This window comes from Delphinus delphis, chromosome 16, assembly GCF_949987515.2.
Source record: "Delphinus delphis chromosome 16, mDelDel1.2, whole genome shotgun sequence".
Taxonomy (NCBI): Eukaryota; Metazoa; Chordata; class Mammalia; order Artiodactyla; family Delphinidae; genus Delphinus; species Delphinus delphis.
The window spans coordinates 7,421,788-7,444,921 of NC_082698.1; the positions used below are offsets into that span (position 1 = coordinate 7,421,788).

At 38.6% G+C, this 23,134-nt stretch overlaps 1 protein-coding gene across 3 annotated transcripts in view; it reads left to right on the forward strand.

Moving 5' to 3' along the window:
- Nucleotides 1-3,527: 3,527 nt before the first annotated feature.
- Nucleotides 3,528-23,134, forward strand: part of LOC132439542 (EEF1A lysine methyltransferase 2) — a 183,921-nt gene continuing 164,314 nt past the window's right edge. For 2 of the 3 annotated variants that reach the window (XR_011246750.1, XM_060033876.1), the window contains exons 1-4: nt 3,725-3,855; nt 4,910-4,975; nt 5,487-5,601; nt 20,022-20,129. Coding sequence is in view for 2 of the 3 variants with exons in the window: in XM_060033876.1 (XP_059889859.1) it covers nt 3,746-3,855; nt 4,910-4,975; nt 5,487-5,601; nt 20,022-20,129 (399 nt within the window). In the remaining variant the exon portion in view is untranslated. Of the gene's footprint in view, nt 3,856-4,909; nt 4,976-5,486; nt 5,606-20,021; nt 20,130-23,134 lie in introns of all 3 variants that reach the window. The other variant, XM_060033878.1, reaches the window with a different exon arrangement.

Below are 23,134 nucleotides of genomic sequence, written 5' to 3' on the forward strand. Positions count from 1 at the left end.
TTGTGTTTGACCTAGAAGTAACATGATGTGATTTCAATTTTCACATGACCACTCTGGCTGCAATGTCCAAAATATATTGCCGGGGAAGGGAGGCTATCACAATAATCCAGACGCTGGATGACAATGGTTTGAAGTGAGATGGTGGTAACGCTGGAGGTTAAGAAGCAACTGGATTCTGGGTACAAGGGAAGACAAATTTAATGAAAAATCATGGAAAGAAGATTTAAAAAAATCAACATAAATAATGGTGAAAATGAACTACAACTAACCTCAGGGAAGGAACTAACCTTTCCAATCATTATTCTTCAATTTGTTCAATCTTCCAGGTTCAAAACTGGGATTTTAATCTGTCAGAAAGCTCCTTCTACCACACTTTTTCCAAACTCAGCAAACAGAACTGTTTCTTGACAGTTGCACAGGCCAACAACATTGGAATATTCTTGATGCTCCCTTTGATCGATCAGCAGTTTTCAAAATATATCCAGAATCCTACAACTCACCATCAGCATACCCATCACAGTGGTCCAAGCTATCATCATCTCTCTCCCAGATCATTGTAACAGCCCCTAACTCAAGGGGTCTGAACTGGAGGCAATTCTGCCCCACGGGTCATTTGGCAAAAATGAGACATTTTTGGATGTCACAACTGGGGGTGGGGGTAGGGTGCCACTGGTATTTAATGGTCAGAGGCCAACGAAGCTGCTAAACATCCTACAATGCATAGGACAGCCCTTCACAGCAAAGAATTATCCCCCCCCAAATGTCAGTGGAATGAGGTTGAGAAACCCTGTGTTCCCACTTCTGCTTTTAACCCTTTCCCTGCCAAATCTATTCACAACATACCAGCCAAAATTGTCACGCCAAAACTTAAATATTTTTTTTTTTTTTTTTTTTTTTTTTTTTTTTTGCGGTACGCGGGCCTCTCACTGCTGTGGTCTCTCCCGTCGTGGAGCACGGGCTCCGGATGCGCAGGCTCCGGATGCGCAGGCTCAGTGGCCATGGCTCACGGGCCCAGCCGCTCCGCGGCATGTGGGATCTTCCCGGACTGGGGCACGAACCCGTGTCCCCTGCATCGGCAGGCGGAGTCTCAACCACTGCGCCACCAGGGGAGCCCCCCAAAACTTAAATTTAAATCATGTTGCTTCTTGGTCAAATCCCAAACCTTACAATGATCTGACTCCTTCATTTCCTGCTGCTGTCCCGTTTGTTCACTCTGCTACAGCTATACTAGTCTTTTTTCTGCTTCCTGGATACCCCTATCTCATTCTACCTCAGGGGCTTTGCACTCACTCTTCCCTTTGCCTGAAATGCTCTTCTCCCAGAAAGCTGCAAGGTTTACTCTATTATCTCTGCTCTAGATGTGGTGATGTGTGACCCAGATCTCCCCTTGCACAACTGATTGCATTATTTTCCCAGCTGCTGGGGAGGTTGTCAGGTGACAGCCCTCTCCTGGAATTATCCTTCATGGAAGAGTCTCATCACCCAAGGTCAATCCTCCTTTTCTGGGCAAACAAGCATTCAATGCCTGGTCAATGTAGATGAATAGAGGCTCACATCCTTCAGTCCAACCTGAAAATTCCAAAGGATCATCCCAGCTTCACAGTGCCCTGTCAGGGGAGAGGGTGTTAACTGAGGCTCGGTCGTAATGGTACCCCAGCCTGACCACTTCCTCTGTCCAACCCTGCTTCTCTCTTCCCCGATAGGTGGTGATCTTGAGAGCACTCCCTAATAAACTTCTGCCATGTTCATCTCAGTCTTACACTCTGCTTCCCTAGGGATACCACCTGTGACAAACTCTTTTAGGTTTTCACTCAGTGCCACCCTCTCAGAGAATCCTTCCCTTCTAACCCTAACCAGAATTGCCTGGAACTTGACCATTGTTTTGCCAATTGGGGAGCATTTGAGAACTCCTGAAAGCAGTTTCAGAGAAGTTATAGGTGAGCAGGGTTCCAGGCTGCAGGGATTGGCAGAATGAGAGGGAGACAGGCAACCCAGAATACCCTCAGAGCCTCCCTCCTGCCTTGTGGAACGAGCACCTGGTGGAAGGGACTGTGTTCCTTGGCACATTCCTCCTTCTCCCTGGTGATGGGCAGCTCTGCTCGGATCGAGCGTCTCCATCCCCCCCCCACCAAGAATCTGTTGCCCTGGGAGATCAGAGGTGGTGCCCCATTCAGCCCTCAGAACTAAACACCCAGAGTAATCCTGGAGCCAGAGAAGGAACTCTGTATAAACCATGGGTTTTTTCCAGGGCTCCATACCAACAACTGTTTATAGCATTCAGCAAACACAGCAAAAACATCTTAAGTGTTGGCAAGACATCAGATTGAAGACGGCCTTGTCTTTCATGGGTGCTTCTGAATTAGAACCTAAAACTTTTTAAGACCCACTCAGTCACATTCAAGCTTACTCTCTTGAGCATCGAGTCTAGAAAAAATCAAAACAACCATTCGCTCAGGGCAGCACTAATTGGCCGTGGCATCTGGTGGTTTTATTACTCTGTAATAAGGTTACTTACGCACTTTCTTGAGTTCTTTAATCACTATACACATAGATTCCCATCTGCCTTTTACCATATTCTGTCACCAGTGGTTGCCTGAAGATCTTGGAACGTCTTGCATCAGAGGAGATGCACATGCGGTCTTAATCGGGATTTCTGTGAGCTGGAAAGGCAAATGTTGACGCCACTTACCTCCAGGGACTTGTTATTGGGCTTCTGTCTGCCATGTCAACAGAAAAGTGGCCTAGGAAACATGTGTTTTGGTTGGAAGGCAGCCTTGCTAAGAGCCTTTGAGATTCTTGCCTAGGGCATTGGACTACCAGTATTTCATTGCTGCTACAGAAGTCCCCCCAGACATTTGGCCCATAAGATCTCTGGCATTATGCTGCAGAACTTCCAGCATCAGTCCCACCAAGAGGTGGATGAATCTCAGATTCACTGGTTGGGAGCATTCTATTACCAGCGAGCTGCAGGTGAGGAAATTGAAGCACACAGAGGTTAGGAGTCTTGGATAGGGCCAGGCGCCTGGTTAGGGGCAGAGCTGAGACAGGCATCTTGACTTTCACTTAGACCTTTCTTCTCACTTAGCACTCTGATACCCGTGATTGGCTTACTTGGGAGGGCGGGGAGGAGGGCGGGGGGGGCGGGTGTCGTATGGCATTCATTTCACTGGGCATAAATTCCCTCGTCCACCAGTGACGTCAAGTCAGAAGAGGCCAGAGTGCTATTTGCAAGGCGGAATGCCAGCCGCAAATGAAATTAGCCTTGGGCAGGAAAGCCAAATAATGCGATGGACTGTCCCACTCATTTCTCAGATCTGCCCACGACGTGGAGAGATGAGGTGATTTGTACATTTGGGTTGAGCAGTGTCGGCTTAGGTATTCAGTGTGGCTCCCCCACCGCCAGCCTTTTTCCAAAATGCAATACCTTGAACAGTCCCTTAGGAACAGCAGTCCCCAAATATAGTGGTGCTTAGGCGGGCACCTCGAAGAAGGGGGTGCATCTGACGCTGGTTGGAGGGAGAGTGGGGACCGAGGCGAGGCCCCGCCCCGCCCACTCTGGGCTTTGGGATCCGGGACTCTGGACCAGGGTGGCTGCAGGAAAAGCGCAGGACTGCGGACCCCCACCGGGGCCGGGAGCAGTAGAGAGGGCCGACTCCCGCCTCCTAGAGGCGCCAGCCCGCCCGTCCGCTCTGCCCGCGCCACGTCTCTATGGCGGCCCCAAAGGCCCTCCGGGGTAAGGAGCGCGATGAGCGAGGGCGCGGACGACGACGGCGGCGCTGGGGCCGCGGCGCGGTCTCGAGGGGGCAGTCCCCGAGGGGATGGCTTCGCCCCGTCTGCGCTGGGCACCCGAGAGCAGTGAGTGTGGCGCAGGGCAGGGGAGGGTGAGCGGCGCTGCCCGGACTGGGCCGCAGGAGGGGAAGGAGAGATGGGGCCTAGGCGGCCCCGGAAGATGGGGAGAGCTTAGGGGGCGTGACGGGAGGAAGCCTAAAGGGCCGCCTTGGACGAGGGTCCGGGGGCGGGGGTCGTAGGGATGGAATCCCGAGGGACTACACTGGCGGCTGTAAATAGGCTTTTCAAGGGGTTGACGTCTAAGGGGCCCGTGGGGTGAAAGTGGGCGGGGCTGACGAATACGGCTGGTGGGCGAGGGTAGGAGGCCGGAAGAGAACTGCTCGGCTGGGAAGCTGAAAAGGTTAAGGGGACGAGGGCAGGGACGTGGAAGCTGGAAGGGGTGGGAGTGGGGGGGGATGGTGTAAGGAGGGAGCGAGGAGATAGTGGGCATCTTGGAGTAGGAGAAAGTGGTCTGACCTAAGCAGACGCTCAGCACTTATTTAATGGATTAATGGATGAATGAATGACTGTGGGGAAAGGTAAGAATGAGAGGTAACTTGGAGGAGGAGAAGGGCTTCTATAGACATGAAATAGGAAGAGACGGCAATTGATGGAGGAGGAGTCCTTAAAAGGAGTGAGAGTAAGTCTTAAAACTTAACCTTTAAGCGGAGCTTATTTTTGGCGAATTCCATTGTGAGTAACCACCTAATTGGTAGAAAATTATTGTGTCTTTACATTTTAAACTGAAAAGTGCTGTAATGACACTATGCCTTTACAGTCAAGTTTTGGATTTGTGTTTGGGACTTAGGGATCCTTGGACAGATACGTCTTTGTATTTTTTAAGCTAAAACATACACCGTTTTAAATGTCAGACATTGTTGTAAGTGCTTTACATGTATAAACTTATTTCTTTCATTCTTTTAACACAAGGATGTTAAAAGATTGAGCGGTGTGCACTTGTCAACACTAATAATGTTTTAAATTTCTGTCATAACTATCCCAGTAATGTATTAGAAATATACCTTTAATTCATAATACAGTTTAATTGAATAATTTGCTTTGCATTTGATTATTCATATAGTTGGGATGCTGTCTATGAGAGAGAACTGCAAACTTTCCAAGAATATGGAGATACAGGAGAAATCTGGTAAGTTAGAAAAAGTAGTGGGATTATGATCCAGAAGATTGTGTAGGTGTGTGTGTGTCTTTTAAGTGCTTATCCCAGAGAAACCCTAGAAATCTTGGGAACCTTGGACTGATTCTGGCTTTGGTGGGTAGATTGAAAGAATCTGTCTCTTTTCTCTTTTAATGGCCCAGATTTAAATTTGATGACACTATTAGGAAATAACCCTTATTTTATAACTGTCCTTTTTCAATAAGCAATGCACGTTTTAGCCACCAACATGTACAAGTGTTAATGCTGATGTAGAGAAACATTAATAAGTAACATACCAACCTTAGCTATTCTGTTCTATTCTTGGGGGTGTTTTCTTCTGAATAATAGTATAGATGAAGATTAAGCAGTTACAGATGTTATTTCTTACTTTCAAAAAAGACTTAATTGAGCAAACTGAATAAGCTGCTTGAGTGTAATGTAGTTATAACCTTTGTTCTCTATCCCTCTGTTATTTGATTAACTGATTCTCTGTTTCTAATAGGTTTGGAGAAGAGAGTATGACTCGACTAATAAGGTGGATGCAGAAACACAAGATTCCATTGGATGCTTCAGTGCTTGATATTGGAACTGGAAATGGTGTTTTCCTGGTTGAACTTGTTGGTACTATTAGTATTCATGTGTTAGAACCAAATTTAAAAATGAAATTAAGAAAAAAATCTTGCAATTGAGGATACTAGCTATCTAAATCCAAAGTAGTAAAGTAGTCGTACCACTTACCTTGAGAAGTCACATGGTACAAAAGGGAGGCTGCATGGGCTGTGAGAAAGCACTAAGTGAGAAGCCAGGGGATCTGAGTCCTAGTCTTGGCCCTTCTTGCTATTGTCTCAACCTTGAGCAAGCCACTTTTTTTTCTGGACTTCAGTTCTTTCCTAAAGATTTTGACTAGGTGATTTCTGTTGGTTTCTTCTAGCTCAAAACTCTGGAAATCTGTATGTATAAAAGGATGATGATTTTTTTTACATTTCCAGTAGGACATACATCCCTTTTCTTAGGTGAGCATATGGTTTTTGAAGAGTGTTTTGCATATGCTTTGAAAAGAGCATTTTGTCCATGGAACTGAGTTTTGGTACAGGTTCTACTACTAGCTAAACCATCACCGTTAATGCCTGTAGTGTATCATTGCTCTGCCGAGTGCTGTGGAGGAGGTGTAAGACTTAGGCTTCATCCTAGATGGTTTTACTGTTTCAGCTTGTAAGGTTATATACGTAACAGTGAAACTTGCTAAGTGACTACCACCTGTCAAGCCTTGTGGTAGGCACTGGCAGTATGAAAATTTAGACCTTGTGCTTGAGTTGTTCACAGTACAATAGAGGATAGACTGACATAGACATAAATAGCTAATGCTGTAGCTTGATGTATGCAATAATAGATATACTGAGTATAGGAAAGGGAGTGATTTGGGGAAGAGGGATAAGAAGGGTCTTGGAGGAGCTAATATCCAAGTTGGGTGGAAATTGTGTTGAGTGTGGGTAGAGTGTAAAGAGGGAGAGAATTTCAAGAAGTGGAAACATTATCTAAAGGCATGAAGGTTCTGGCCCTATAAATAATTTGGTAAATTAGAATATAAAGTGTATGTGTGAGATAGAGATGAGGTTTAGATTAAAGGTAGGAGCCATATCATATGCCATGCCTAAGAGCTTAGATTTTACTCTTAGTCTATGGGGAGCCGTTAAAATGTTTCAAGCAGTGAAATGTGATTAGAAAAAATTGTAATAAATTTTTTTGAAACGAGGTGCAGCGTAACTACATTAAAGTGCGCAAACCAAAAGAGTATGGCTCAATTAATTATTACAAAGTGAACACACCTATCACCCTAATCAAGAAACAGAATATTACAGACTCTAGAAGCCCCCCTTAAACTCCCTGATAATCCTCTAAATTGCTCCTCCTTCCTCTCTAAAGGCAACTACAAGGAGTTTTAACATCATTGATTAATTTGTCTGTTTTCGATATAAATGGAAGCCTTCAGTGTGTTCTTTCTGGTGTCTTTCAGTCAACATTCTGTGAGATTCACTCAACTTGTACATAGCAGTTCATTCGTTTTTGTTGCTGTATATGAATCCTTTGTACAATTATACCACAATTTTATTTATTCACTCTGTTGTTTACCTGTAGATACTTTCGGATTCTAATAGCTCACTTGTAGAGGTTAATGATTTATCCTTTTAGACTAATAGTTTAACTATAGATTCTTTTATATTTTCTACATATATAATTAGGCAAACTATAAATAATGATAGTTTTATTTCTTTCCAATCCTTTGTAACTTTTCCCCCCTTATTACACTGTTTGGGACCTTTGGGAGAATGTTGAAAAGAAGTGGTGACGGAAGGCATCCTTGTCTTTTTCCGCCCTTTTCAGAGAATACATTCAGTGTTTTCACTGTTAGGTATGATGTTATCTTGTAAGTTAGTTTTGTAGATAACTCTGTTATCAGACTTCAGATTTGCTAACGGTGTGTGTTGTTGTTGATTAAATGTTTTTCTCCTTTGCTAACGGTGTGTGTTGTTGTTGATTAAATGTTTTTCCTGTATCTGTTGAGGTAACCATATGAATTTTTTCCTTTATTCATGTAGGTGAATTACATTGATCATTTTCAAATGTTAAGTGCATTTCTGGAATAAACCCAACTTATATATATATATTACTGGATTCACTTTGTTAATATTTTGTTTAGGATTTTTGCAACTTTGTCCATGAGGGAGATTGTCCTGTAATTTTCCTTTCTTGTAGTGTCCTTGTCAGGGTTTGGTATCAAGTTATGCTGACATCATTAAACAAGAATCTATTTTTTGAAAGAGTTTGTTGACAATTGTTTTTTCTTCCTTAAATGTTTGGTAGAATTCACTGGTGAAGCTACCTAGATGTGGAGTAGCTTTGGGAAGTTTTTTTCTTTTTTAATGTGAACTTACTGAATAAAGTATAACATCCGTGTAGAAAAGTGAATAGGTCATAAGTGTACAGCTTTTACAAAATGAATAATTGTGTGTAACTCACCAACCTGATCAACAAAGAAAACATTATTAACACCATAGAAGAAGCCCCCTTGTGTCCCCTCCCACTCATTCCCTCCTAAAGGTAATGATTATTTTGACTTCTGTCATCATAAGTTAGGCTATTTTTCATGTCAGCTGTACTGGTTTCTTATTGTGGTTTTAATTAGCATTTTCCTAATGACTTTGATTACCTTTTCATGTGCTCTTTTGCCATCTGTATATCTTTGGTGAAATGTGTGTTCAAATCTTTGGCCTATTTTTAAATGGGGTTGCCTGTTAACTTATTAAGATTTGAGGATTCTTTATGTATTGTGGATATAAGTTCCTTGTCAGGTATGTGATATGCAAATGTTTTCTCTCATTTGTTCGCTTGTTGTTTTTCATTCTCTTTAACAATATCTTCTGAAGAGCAGAAATTCATTTTTATGAAGTCACATTTATTAATTTTTTCGTATGTGGATCGTGCTTTTGTTGTCATATTAAAGAACTCTTTGCCTAACTTAAGGTCACATAGGTCTTCTAGGTTTTCTTCTAAAAGTTTAAAATTTTTACATTTAGATCTGTTATTTGTTTTTTTTTTTTTTTTTTTTTTTTTTTTTTTGTTATTTGTTTTGAATTAATTTTTGTAGAAGGTTTGAGATACTGGTTGGGGTTAATTTTTTTTGGTATGTGAATGTTGAATTGTTCCATCCGTCATTTGTTGAAAAGATTATCCTTTTTCCATTTCATTGAGTTTTGCCTCTTGTTGACTTGATGTGAGTAGTATCTTTGGGTATGCACTTTTTTGATATGGTTTCTTTTGCTGAGCATGGCTTTGTTAGGTTTACCCATGGTCTTTCATATTGTGTGTAGCACTAGAGTGCTTCATTTCATTGTGGTTAGTACTGTACTATATGAAAATACCACAATTTATTTATTGATTTATTCATTCATTTTATTCCTTCATCCTCCTGTTGATAGTCATTTGACTCATTTCCAGCACTGTGTTATTATGAATACTGCCAGACAGTTTTCCAAATTGGTTGCACTAGTTTGCACTCCTACTGGCAGTGTGTGAGAATTCTAGTAGCTCCACATCCTTGCCAACACCTGCTCTTGTCAGCTTATCCAATTTCAGTGATTCTGCTAGGTGTGTAGTGGTATCTTGTGGTTTTATTCTCATTTCCCTGATGTCTAAGGATATTGAGCATATCTTCATATGCTGTCTATTTGGCTGTTCTTTTTTGTGAAATGCCTATTCAAGCTTTCGCTTATTTAAAGATTGGGTTGCCTTTCTTTTATTGATTTGTAGGAGTTTTTTATATATTCTGTGTATATAACCTTTGTATCTGGTGTGTCGCTTGTCTCTTCACTTTTGTAATAGTATCTTTTTTTTTTTTTTTTTGTGGTACGCGGGCCTCTCACTGCTGTGGCCTCTCCTGTTGCGGAGCACAGGCTCCGGATGTGCAGGCTCAGCGGCCATGCCTCACGGGCCCAGCCGCTCCGCGGCATGTGGGATCTTCCCGGACCGGGGCATGAACCCGTGTCCCCTGCAAAGGCAGGCGGACTCTCAACCACTGCGCCACCAGGGAAGCCCTGTAATAGTACCTTTTAAAAAAATTTTTATTTATTTATTTGGCTGCGCCAGGTCTTAGTTGCAGCGCGCAGGATATTTCTTGTCGCGTTTCCTTGTGTCACGCGGGATCTTTTTAGTTGCGGCATGAGGGATCTAGTTCCCTGACCAGGAATCGAACCCAGGCCCCCTGCATTGGGAGCTTGGAATCTTAACCGCTGGACCACCAGGGAAGTCCCTGTAATAGTGTCTTTTGATGAACAGAAGTTCTTTAATTTTACTAAAGTTTAATATAGCATTTAAAAATGGTTAGTGCTTTTGAATATTGTGTAGTAAATCTGCCTACCCAGAGTCAAAATGATATTCTCCTATATGTTTTTCTAGAAACTTTGTTCTTTTCTTTTTCACATTTAGGTCCCAATTAATTGCTGTGTATGTTGTGAGGTAGAGTCAAGGTTTATTTTTTTTTTTACCTATGAATATTCAGATAACCCAGCACCACTTATTGAAATGTCTGCTCTTTCCCCCACTGCACTGTAGGGGTGCCTCTGTCATAAGTCCAGTAATAGTATGTGTTTGGGTCTGTTTCTGGATCCTCTGTTCTATTCCTTTGGGTCTGTTTGTTTATCCTTATGCCAATGCCAAATTGTCCTAATTACTGGACAAGTCTCCCCATTTGGTTAACGTAAGTTCTCTGACTTTGATAGCTTTTCCATTGTTGTCTTGTATGTTGTTAGTTAGCTCTTTGCATATTTATTTAAATTTTAGAATCATCACTTTTCAGGAAAAAAAACAAAACCCACCCTGGGATTTTGATTAGGATTGTATTGAATTTATGGATCAGTTTGAGGAGGATTTACATGTTTATAGTATCGAGTGAATCCATGAACATGATGTATTCCTCCATTTATTTAGTTCTTAATTTTCTCTCAGTAGTATTTTGTCTGTATAGAGATTTTCTGTACAGAGATCTTATATATTGGGTTGGCCAAAAAGTTTGCTCGGTTAATGAATACATTGTTCAATAAAGTTCTTGGTGAAAATGAAAAATGTGTCTTATTTTTACTTAAAACCAAACAGGGACTTCCCTGGTGGCGCAGTGGTTAAGAATCCGCCTGCCAGTGCAGGGGACATGGGTTCGAGCCCTGGTCTGGGAAGATCCCACATGCCACGGAGCAACTAAGCCCGTGCGCCACAACTGCTGAGCCTGCGCGCCACAACTACTGAAGCCGCGCGCCTAGAGCCCGTGCTCCGCAACAAGAGAAGCCACCTCAATGAGAAGCCTGCGCACCACAACGAAGAGTAGCCCCTGCCCACCGCAACTAGAGAAAGCCCGCACACAGCAACGAAGACCCAACGCAGCCAAAAATAAATTAAAAAATATATTAAAAAAACCCCCAAATAACCAGAACAACTTTTTGGCCAACCAGTATTTTTCCTTGGTTGATTCCTAGATTTTTTTGTTGTTGTGACTATTATTGTTATGCTTTTAAATTTTATTTTCTAATAGTTTATTGCTGCTATGTATAAGTACAACAGATTTTTATATTGATCTTGTATCCAGTAAGTCACACATTAATTCTAATTATTTATTTATAGATTCTTTTGGATTTTCTATAAAGACTGTAATGTCATGTGTAAATAGTAGTTGTATTTCTTCTATTCCATTCTTAATATTTTGTTTATTAAAATGCTGTGCAGTCTCTAGGTCAACATTGAATAGAAATTGTGAAGGCAGATAGCCTTCTAACACTGCCTACTAGAAGAGGAAAGCTTCTAATATTTCACTGTTAAATATGATGTTAGCTCTAGGTTTTTACAGGTAGTCATCCAGATTGAGGCTGTTCCTTTATATTCTAGTTTGTTAAGAGTTTTTAATCATAATGGTTGGGTTGTTGAACTCGATCAGTTGCTTTCTTTAATATTCATTGATATGATCAGATGATTTTTCTTCTTGATTCTGTTAGAGTTGAACTGATTGATTTTGGTGGGGGTCCTCAATTTAAAAAATTTTTTTATTTATTTATTTTTGGCTGCGTTGGGTCTTCGTTGCTGTGTGCGGGCTTTCTCTAGTTGCGGTGAGCGGGGGCTACTCTTTGTTATGGTGTGCGGGCTTCTCATTGAGGTGGCTTGTCTTGTTGCAGAGCACGGGCTCTAGGTGCGTGGGCTTCAGTAGTTGTGGCACGCAGGCTCAGTAGTTGCGGCTCACGGGCTCTAGAGCACAGGCTCAGTAGTTGTGGCGCACGGGCTTAGTTGCTCTGCGGCATGTAGTATCTTCCTGGACCAGGGCTCGAACCCGTGTCCCCTGCATTGGCAGGCGGACTCTCGACCACTGTGCCACCAGGGAAGCCCAGTTTTTTTTTTTTAATTGACATTTTTATTGAGATAATTGTAGTGATTGTTCAATGTTATAAAAAATTTCCGTTCCTGAAGTAAACCAAGTTTGATTGTGATGTATTATCCTTTTCATATATTGTTGGATTTGATTTGGTAGTATTCTACTTAGGAATTATATAGCTTCATGAGAGAGATTAGCCAGTAATTTTCCTTACTTGCAATTTTATTTTTAAAAATATTTATTTACTTTATTTTTGGCTGTATAGGGTCTTAGTTGCGGCATGCGGGATCTTTCGTTGAGGCATGCGGGCTGTCCAGTTGTGCTTACTTGCAATTTTAATGTAAAGTTTTTGTGTCAAGGTTATGCTGGTCTGATAAAATGAGGTGAGACTTGTCTCTGTTTTTATTTTTTTCAGAGGATTTTTGTAAGATTAGTTTTGTTTCTTTCTTAAATGTTTGGAAGAATTCATGGTGACATCCTCTGGATGCTATCTTGATTAGTGTAGCTTTTTAGTAAATCTTAAAAGTTGGATAGTGTGAGTCTCTCAACTTTATTCTTTTTCAAATGTTGTATTGGCCATTCTAGTTCCTTTACCTTTCCAAATAAATTTAAGAATTAGTTTGTAAATATCTACAAAAGAATCCATGTTGAAAATTTCATTGAAATTGAGCTAAATCTGTGATTTGAGGAGAATCAACATCTTTACTATCTTGAGTCTTCCAGTTTATGAACATAGTGTCTCTCTTCATTCATTTAGGTCTTCCTGGATTTCTTTCCTCAGCATTTTTTGGTTTTCATTCAGCATGCAGATCCTGTGCATATTTTTTAGACTTATACCTATATATTTGTTTTTGGAATATTTAAAATGGTATTGCTTTTTGAAATTCAGTTTCCAATCGTTTATTGCTAGAAATATGGTTGATTTTTGTGTTGCCTTTGTATCCTGTAATCTTGCATATTATTAGTTCTAGGAGGTTTAAGTGGATTTTCTGGGATTTTCTATGTAGACAGTCATGCCATTTGTGAATGGGGACAGTTTTATTTCATTCTTTCCAATATGCATGCCTTTTTTTTCTTGCCTGATTACACTACCTAGGTCTTCCAATATGGTATTGACTAGGACTGGTGATGGCACATTCCTGCCTTGTTCCCATCTTAGGGGGAAAGTCTTCAGTTTTTCACCATTACGGATGATGTTAGCTGCAGGATTTTATTAGATGCCCTTTATCAGGTTGAAGAAGTTCCCTTGTATTTTTAGGACGTATTTCTTGAATTTCGTTAAAAAAATAATAAAATAAAATAAAATTTTTTTGCATTAGTGAATATAATCATGAGGTGTTTTTTCTTTAGACTGTTAATATGGTGGATTATATTAATTGATTTTCAGATATTGAACCAGTATTGCACTTGTGGAATAAGCCCCATTTGGTCATAATGTATAATTCTGTTTCTGTATTGCTAGATTCAATTTGTTACTATTTTGTTGAGAACTTTTAAATCTGTATTTTTTTTAAGCTTTTTTTTGGGGACTTCCCTGGTGGTGCAGTGGATAAGACTCTGCGCTCCCAGTGCAAGGGGACCCGGGTTGGATCCCTGGTCAGGGAACTAGATCCCACATGCATGCCACAACTAAGAGTTCGCATGCCACAACTAAGGAGCCTGCCTGCCACAACTAAGACCTGGCACAACCAAATAAATTAATTAATTTTAAAAAGAGATTTTTTTGATGTGGACCATTTTTAAAGTCTCTATTGAATTTGTTACAGTGTTGTTTCTGTTTTATGTTTTGGTTTTTTGGCCACTAGGCATGTGGGATCTTAGCTCGACCAGGAATTGAACCCATACCCCCTTCATTGGAAGATGAGGTCTTAACCACTGGACTGCCAGGGAATTCCCTACATCTGTATTCCTGAGGGATATTGGTCTGCAGTTTCCCTGCAGTCCTGTATTATCTTTATTTGGTTTTGGTCTCGGCATTGATGGCCTTATAAAATGAGTGGGGAAGAATTCCCTCCTTTTTAAATTTTTTAAGATATTGTGTAGCACTAGTGTTATTTCTTCTTGAGTGTTTGGTAGAATTTGCAATTAAACCATTTAACCCGGAAATTTCTTTTCTGAAGGTTTAAAATATGAATAAAATTTCTTTAATAGTCACAGTCCTATTTAGGTTATTTATTTCATTTGAGTGAGTTTGCGTGGTTTGTGGTTTTTGAGGAATTAGTCCATTGTGAATTTGTGTGTATAGAGTTCTGCACAGTATTCTCTTATTGTCCTTTTAAAGTCTGTTGGGTCTGTATTGAAATCCCCTTGTTCATTCCTAATGTTGGTAACTTGTGTCTTCTCTCTCTTTTTCTTTGATAGTGATGCTAGAGATTCATTTTTTCTGTCTTTTATAAAAAATTGCTTTTGTTTTCATTGACTTTCTCTATTGCTTTTATGTTTCAGTTTCAATGGGTTCTGCTCTTAATTTTATTATTTTTTCATTCTTTTTGCTTTTAATTTATTCTTGCTCTTTTTTTCTAGCTTCTTAAGGTAGAAGCTTAGATTATTGATTTGGGACTTTCCTTCTTTTCTCACGTAAACATTTAATGATATAAGTGCTATAAATTTTTCTGTAGGTGCTCCTGCACCGCACAAATTTGATATGCTGTATTTTTATTTTCTTCTTTTTTTTTGGCTGTGCCGTGAGTCTTGCAGGATCTTAGTTCCCCAACCAGGGATTGAACCCGGGCCCCTGGCTGTGAAAAGTGTGGAGTCCTAACCACTGGACCACCAGGGAATTCTCTAATTTTCTTCTTTGATCCAGATTATTTAGAATTCTGTTGTTTAATTTCCACATGTTGTGGATTTTTCTCTTTCTGCTTTTGACTTCTAGTCTAATTCGATTATGTCAGAGAACATACTTTGTATGATTTAAATTCTTTTAAATGTGTTACTTTGTTTTATGATCCAGGATATATCCATCTTGGTGAATGTTTCATGTGCACTTGAAAAAAATGTGTATTCTGCTGTTACTGGATAGAGTATTCTGTATATGTTAACTAGACTTATGGTGTTTGATGGTGTTGTTCATTTCTGTACCTTTACTGATTTTCTGTCTATTAGTGCTATTAATTATGGAAATAGTAATGTTGAAGTGTCTGACCGTATTGGTAGATTTGTCTATTTTAACTTTTATTTCTGTCAGTTTTTGCTACATGTATTTTCAAACTCTGTTGTTCAGAGGTTACACATTTAGGATTTTATGTGTTTGTGTATTGATGAATTGACCCATTTATTGTATAATGTTCCTCTTTAACATTGGTAGTTTTCTTTACTTTGATTTTACTTTGATGCTAATAATAAAGCCACTCCAGCTTTTTTAAAAAATTGAGATATAATCCACATACCATAAAATCTACCCTTTGAAAGTGGTTTTTAGTATATTCACAAATTTGTACAACCATCGCCACTATTTTAATTCCTGAAGATTTTCATCACCCCAAGAAGAAACCCTATATTCATTATCGTTCACTCCTTATTCCCCATTCCCTTCAACCCCTGGCAACCACTAATCTACATTCTGTGTCTGTGGATTTGTCTATTGTGGGCATTTCATATAAATGGAATCATCAATATGTAGTCTTTTGTGTCTGGCTTCTTTCATTTAACATAATGTTCTCAAAGTTCATCCATACTGTAGCATGTATCAATACTCTTTCCTCTTGTCCAATTAATATTCTGTTGGATGGGTTTACCACATTTTGTTTATCCACTCGCCAGCTGATGGACATTTAAGTTGTTTCTGCTTTTCGGCTATTATGAAAAATGCTGCTGTGAAAATTCATGTATAAGTTTTTGTATGGACATATATTTTCATTTCTCTTGGGTATATACCCAGGTTCATATGGTTACTCTATATTTAACCTTTTGAGAAACTGCTAGACTGTTTTCACAGTGGCTACACCATTATACACTTCCATGCGCACTGTATGTGAGTTCCAGTTTTTCCATATTCTCACCAACGATTTTTATTATCTTTTTGATTGTAACCATCCTTGTGGGTGTGAAGTTCAACTTTTTAAAATGAGTTTTTGCTTTTTTTTTTTTGGTACGCAGGCCAAAATGAGTTTTTGCATGGTATATCCTTTTCTATTCTTTCTCTTTGAACCAACCTATATCATTATATTTGAAGTGACTTTCTTGTAGCCAGCATATAGTTGGGTCATGTTTTTTTATCCTTTCTAATAATCTCTATCCTTTAATTGGTATATTTAGAACATTTGGATTTAGGTCTACCATTTTATTATTTCTTTTCTCTTTGTTACCTCTGTTTTTTCATTCTTCCCTTTCTCCTTTCCTGCTTATTTTGCTTTATTTGGACATTTCTTAGTATTCCATTTTAATTAGATATATCTAGTTGTATAAATGTCTTTGTATAGTTTCTTTAGTGGTTGCTGTAATGACTGTATCTTTTTGGCTTTTTTAGTGGTTGCTGTACGATTATAATATACATACTTTATTTACACAATCTACTTAGAATCAGTGTTTTACCGTTCCATGTGGTATGTGAAAACCTTAACCACCTGTGAGTTTTTTAATCTTCCCTTCTTTATATTGCAGTTGTCTTAAATATTACCTTTACATTGAAAATCCTGTAGGATAATGCTATAATGTTTCCTTTCAAAGGAGAATAGTAGTTAATTATGTTAACACAGATATTTACTTTTGCAGCTTTTTTCTTCATTCCTGATCTTCCAAGTTTGTTTGTTCGTTTGTTTTGGTATTATTTACCTTCTGTCTAAAGAACTTCCTTCAGGAATGATTTTAGAGCAGCTTTCCTGGCAAGAAATTTTCTTAGTGTTTCTTCAACTGAGAATGTCTTTATCTCACCTTCATTCCTGAGGGATGTTTTTGCTGAATATAGAATTCTGAATTAACTGTTCTTTCAGTACTTTAAAAATGTTGTGTGACCTCCATAGTTTTTGATGAGAAATCTGCAGTCATCTGAATTGTTGTGTTCCTGTAAGTAATGCATCAGTTTTCTAGATGCTTTCAAGATTTTTTCCATTGTCTTTTAGTTTTTACCAGTTTAATTATGATGTACTGCTGCTTGGATTTCTTTCTCCTTATTCTGTTTGGGGTTCACTGAGCTTTTTGAATCTGAGAACTTAAGTCTTTTGCCAAATTTGGGATGTTTTCAATTTTTTTTTTTTCCTCTGAATCACATTCTCCTTTCCTTTTGAGAGTCTGTAAACATCAACGTTAAGCCTCTTTGTATTGTCCCACAGGTCCCTGAAGCTTTAGGACCTGTTCATTCTTTTCCGATTATTTTTCTCTGTTGATTAGATTTGATAACTAGTATTGATGTGTCTTCAAGTTCACTGACTTTTCTTCTGTCATTTCCATTCTGTTATTGAGTCCACATATTGCAGTTGGCTGATAGTCTCCGAAGGCTCTTTTAAGTTCTCCCTACACTTTTTCTTTATGTAACTTGGTGATTTATTTGTTGTAGAAGGTAGTTTATTAGTCCCAAATGATTTACCACAGTGTGGACTTTCTAATTGCATCTCTGTAGTATTATTTAACATGTTTTCTGTCCCCTGTGTTTTCTGTGGGTTGGAAGTTAAATCTAGAATAAGGGTCAGCAAACTATAGTTTATCAGTCAAATCTAGGCTTCCCCTGTTTTTATAAATATTTCTTGGAATACAGCTTTGTCTGTAGCTGCTTATGTGCTACAGTAGTAGAGTTGAGTAGTTGTGACAGGGATTGTATGACTGGAAAAGTGTAAAATATTTATGCTCTGTTCCTTTAAAGAAAAAGTTTCTTTACCTCTGATCCATAGATTTTTATCAAATTCAGTTTTTTTAAAACAAGTAAATTTAATAGGTGGTCATGTATATTTGCCTATGTGACACATAATGTTTAGTTTTCTGTATTTTTGTCATGCTAACAGTCATTGCTTATATTCGGTGCTTTTTCAGTGACCACCTACATTTTTGATGGATACACACACACACACACACACACACACACACACACACACATACATACTTTTTTGTTTTTTTCGCTGGGATATAATTTTAGATTGGCATTTTCCTTTTGTTGTTTTCTGGCTTCCATTCTTTATGACTTATGGCCAGCTGTCAGTCTTACTGTTGGTATTTTGCAGGTAATCTGTCGCGTTGTATCCCCCACCCCACTCCCTGAATGCTTTTGAGATTTTTCTGATTTTGGTTTTCATCAGATATATTATACTATTTGTATATAATATAAATTATATGTTTTATCAGATATATATTATACTATACTATCTTTGTTTTTATCATGCCTTGAGTTTATAGTGCTTCTTGAATCTGTGGCTTGGGATCCTTTTTCAAAATTAGAAAGTTCTCAGTCATATGTCATTTTCTCTTCTGCCCTATTCTTATTTCCTCTTTTTCTAAGACTTCTATTATATATATTTAGATCTTATACTCTGTGCCATATTATGTCTTTTATGTTCTTTCCTGTTTTTAATTTTCCATCCTTCTGTCATTCTGTGCTTAAAGTGGTATTCTGACTTTTCTTCCACTTCACTATTTTGTGTGTGCGTCCAATCTCCTATCAAGTCCATCCTTGAGTATCTTAATTTAATCATTGCATTTTAAAATTCTCTTATTTGTATGTTTGTTTGTTATAGTTTTCAGTTCTCTGTCACAATTCTCCAAATTGTCATTTATTTCAGTTTTTTAAATATGTTTCTGATCATTCTTTTATTTGATTCTCCTGTGGGTCTTTTTCTAATGTAAGTTTTTTCCCTTTGGTTTTTGGTCATTTATTATTTCCTTGAATGTCTGCTTATTTCTCACTGAGTGCCAGAAATTGAATGTGAAAAATGTTGGCAGTAGTTTGAGGATGATTGTTCTAGAAACTTAAAACATCTGCATATGATTTTTATAAATTCTAAGGGAAGAATAAACAGGCTTGGAGAAGAAGGAACTGGTAAGAGTCAATTAATAGAATCATCCTGCATTCTAGGTCTGATAAATGAGGGAAACTGGGAGAAAATGAAGATCTTGAAGAATATGGATTGAGATCACTAAAAGAATAGGAGGTTGGCATCAAAGAAGGGATATTAGACCTTAAGACTAAAAATAAAAATGATCAAAGGGAGCAAAATGCCCTGTGGAAAATGATTGTTGTGTTAATTGAGTTTAGATTAGGAATCAGTCACTTAAGGTTGAAAAGTCTAAATAAGTCTTAAATGGATGGTGTTGGAGTAGGTTAAGTAGTTTTGAAGGAAGTAACCATTTAGTAAATGGTGAAGAGCTGGAAGAGAATTTCAGGCTACACTCTACTCTGCAACTTCTGTTCTTCTTCAAATTTCCTTTGATATTTTCTTTAGTCTGATTGGTCTTACAATGTTCAGCATAGTTAGAGGTGAAGACCAGAGGCCATCATGCTTCTGCCTCAGGCTCCACACACCCTTAGATGGGTTAATATTGTTAGTAAACAGCTGGACTGCAGGTTTAGTCTCAAACCTCTTAAGTCCAGTGAGCTTTCTTTAACTCTTTGGGGGTATTAATACCTGCCCAATTTATCTCACAGGTTTTTTGTAAAGGTCTATTGGAATGTATGAAATATTTCAAAAACGAAAAATACTATACAAATGTAAGATGGTTAATGATCACATGGTTGGTGGAGAATTGCATGATTTATAAGTACACTGAAGGAAAATTTTTAAAAGCAAGAACTTATTACATATGCATTTAATTTATTCATGTAACTTAATTGTGTTAAGTAAAATCTATGACAGATTTTTGTGTGAATTAAAGCATATCAGCATTAGAAGTTAATACTACATTTTTCTGCTTTAGGGCCGAAATACACATATATTCTCGTTGTCTTTAAGAAAATGAATTTCCTTTTGAGAAAGAAATCAAATATTATAAAAGAACAAATTGTCACATTATATAAATTTAAACTTTTAGTTTCTATTTAGATTCTACAATAAAATTTAAACATTTTAGATTATTGGATAGTATATGTCATTTGATATATTAAAAAAAAAAAACAGCCCCAGTCCTAAAGGAATAATATAATTCATAGGTAAAACAGTATTTAAAACTTCTGAAAACTAAAGTATAATATTATTTCTCTGTCCCTAGGCAAAATTTGGTTTCTCTAATATTACTGGAATTGATTACTCTCCCTCTGCAATACAGCTTTCTGGAAATATTATAGAGAAAGAAGGTTTATCTAACATTAAGTTGAAGGTAACTATTATTTATATTACTGTAACTGTTATTTTTATTTGTAATAAGTTATAAAGTTTAAATGTTTCTGAAGTATATTAATTTGCTGACATCTTTGAGCTCATAAATTAAGGGTCAATCATAAATAATCCAAAATGATACTTTTTAAGTGACAGTATTAAAATTTTCAGTCTAGTCAGTTTGGGAAAGTTATTTTCTCCTCTTCCTTGTGTGCAATATGTTTATTCTTTCTCTCGCTCTTTTTTTTTTTTGCAAATACACACAAATAATAGCTAACTTTGGATTAACTAGATAAAAAAGTTGTAAATGCCTAAAGTAGTCTAATGCCACCAAAGATTACTCAGTTTATGTTTTGCCCTCTGATCTGTGAGGAGATGATGACTCTTTTTTTTTTGTTTGTTTTGCCGTACGCGGGCCTCTCACTGTAGTGGCCTCTCCCATTGCGGAGCACAGGCTCCGGACGCGCAGGCTCAGCGGCCATGGCTCACGGGCCCAGCCGCTCCGCAGCATGTGGGATCTTCCCGGACCAGGGCATGACCCCGTGTCCCCTGCATCGGCAGGTGGACTCTCAACCGCTGCGCCACCAGGGAAGCCCGAGATGATGACTCTTGCATTTATATTTTTATCCCAGGCTTCTCCTTTGAGCTCTAGAATTATATAAACACTGCTTATTCTATAGTTCCACTTGGATAGCTAAAAGTCTCTTAATTGGTCCAAAGTGAAACTCTTGGTTTCTTCCTTAAACTTCTCACACACCTCCCATCCCCTACCCCACTCTTTCCTTTAAATCCTATAACAGGGAATTCCCTCGCAGTCCAGTGGTTAGGACTTGGCGCTTTTACTACTGTGGTCCGGGTTCACTCCCCGTTGGAGAATTAGGATCCTGAAAGCCTCAAGGCGCCAACAACAACAACAAATCCTATAGCCAATTTTGTTGGTTTTATCTTCAGAGTATATCAGGAATGTGATCATTTCTTGATATTTCCACTGCTACCTCCCAGATCTAAGCCACCATCATTTCTCACTTAGATGACTGTAGTAGCCTCTTACTTAGCCTTCCTGTTTCCACTCTTGCCGCCCTGCTGTCCATTACCACAGGGTACCCAGAGTTAGTTTTTAAAATATAAATCAGCTTGTGTCACTTCCTTGCTCACAAGCCTCCAAGGGCTTCCCCGTTGCACTCAGAATGGGATCTGAACGCCCACCCAGCCTTACAAAGCCCCTCGTTTCTTACCTCTTTCCTTCTTTATCACCAGTACCCCAGTCACACTGGCTTTCTTTCTGCTCCTGATACATGTCAGCCCTGTTTTTCTCCAGTCTTTATACCTGCTGCTCTCTGTCCAGAATGTTCTTGCCCCAGATCTCAGTTTGTTTGGCTCATTCTCAGCATTCTGATCTCTGCTCAAATATCGCCTTCTTAAAGAGGTCTTGCCTGACTACCTTTTCCAAAACATTTCTCTTCCCAGTCACTCACTGTCTTCATTATTCTTTTTTTTTCTTCATAGCACTTTATCTGAAATAATTTGGTTAGCTTATTTATTGCTTGCCTCTCCTTTTAGAGAACATGAGATATATTCTCATACAGGGACCTGTTTTGCTTTGTTTGCAGTTACAGTCCCAGGGCCTGTAAAGTTCCTGCATATAATAGGTGTCTATGAAATATCTGTTGAATAAATGAATACTTTTTTTATAAATTTATTTTTTTATTTATTCATTTATTTATTTTTGGCTGTGTTGGGTCTTCGTTGCTGCGCGTGGGCTTTCTCTAGTTGCAGTGAGTGGGGGCTTCTCTTTGTTGCAGTGCGTGGGCTTCTCACTGTGGTGGCTTTTCGTTGTGGAGCACGGGCTGTAGGCATGTGGGCTTCAGTAGCTGTGGCTCACGTGGGCTCTAGAGCACAGGCTCAGTAGTTGTGGCGCATGGGCTTAGTTGCTCCACAGCATGTGGGATCCTCCTGGACCAGGGCTCGAACCCAGGTCCCCTGCATTGGCAGGCAGATTCTTAACCACTGCGCCACCAGGGAAGTCCCACTAAATGAATACTTTTATATAGGCATTTAGGATAGGAACTTCTCCAAACTTCGCTCTTAAGAGTGGTAGTCATTGTTTTGCTTCAGGTGTAATGAATACTTTGATGTGAGGCAGGGGCAGGAAACCTATGTTCAAATGTATGTAAACATGCAATACACATTTTCAAGTCAAACAATAAGAGTTTCAGATAATACACTATTTATGATTATTTTAAGTTTATATGAATAATCACGAGCTAATTGCTTAATTACTTTTTCAAAGCAGCTTTTCAGAATTAAGTTTGTTGGCAAATTATTTTGAATATTTTATGAAGTTGAGGCAGATCACTATTTCAAATGCTTCTAAAGTATCAGTAAGTTATTGAAGTTATTGAAAATGAGTGAGATGCTGATACATGACTTTCAAAATCTGAAGTGCATGATATTTATAAAGTTAAGTAATTGCAGCTTAAACAGTCCTTTAATTTCTTAAGCTTTGTGCCATTCATTGTATCCATTAGTTGCTTTGTAAGCTGCTGAGTCAAGGCAAAAGAACTTTTGATTTACCATGTTTACCTCAGGTCATACAGCTAGTAATGTCAGCTAAAAATCATCTTATTTCAAGTGCCTTGTTTGAGTTCCAGATATTTTTTTGTCATTTAAAAAATATTTCAAATATTCTTTTTTTCGACAGAAATAACTTTTTCATAAACCAGGCTTGTGAGCCCCATTTATGTGCTGGTATTATTAGGCAATACACCTGGCTTTGATTTGTTTCCAAATTTGTAGAGATTTGGAATGTCCAGGAAACACTGTCAGTCTTGCTTACTAATCTTAGCTTTAATGATCTTGGAATGAAGCACATAAAAGTTAGCTATAAAGTTGCAAATGTTTATTATATGTAAAATGCCATCATAAGTAATTGCTCTTTTTATCTGTAACTTTTTACAGATTGTTACTTAAATTCAGTAAATATTGTGTGTGAATTGTTCTCACATA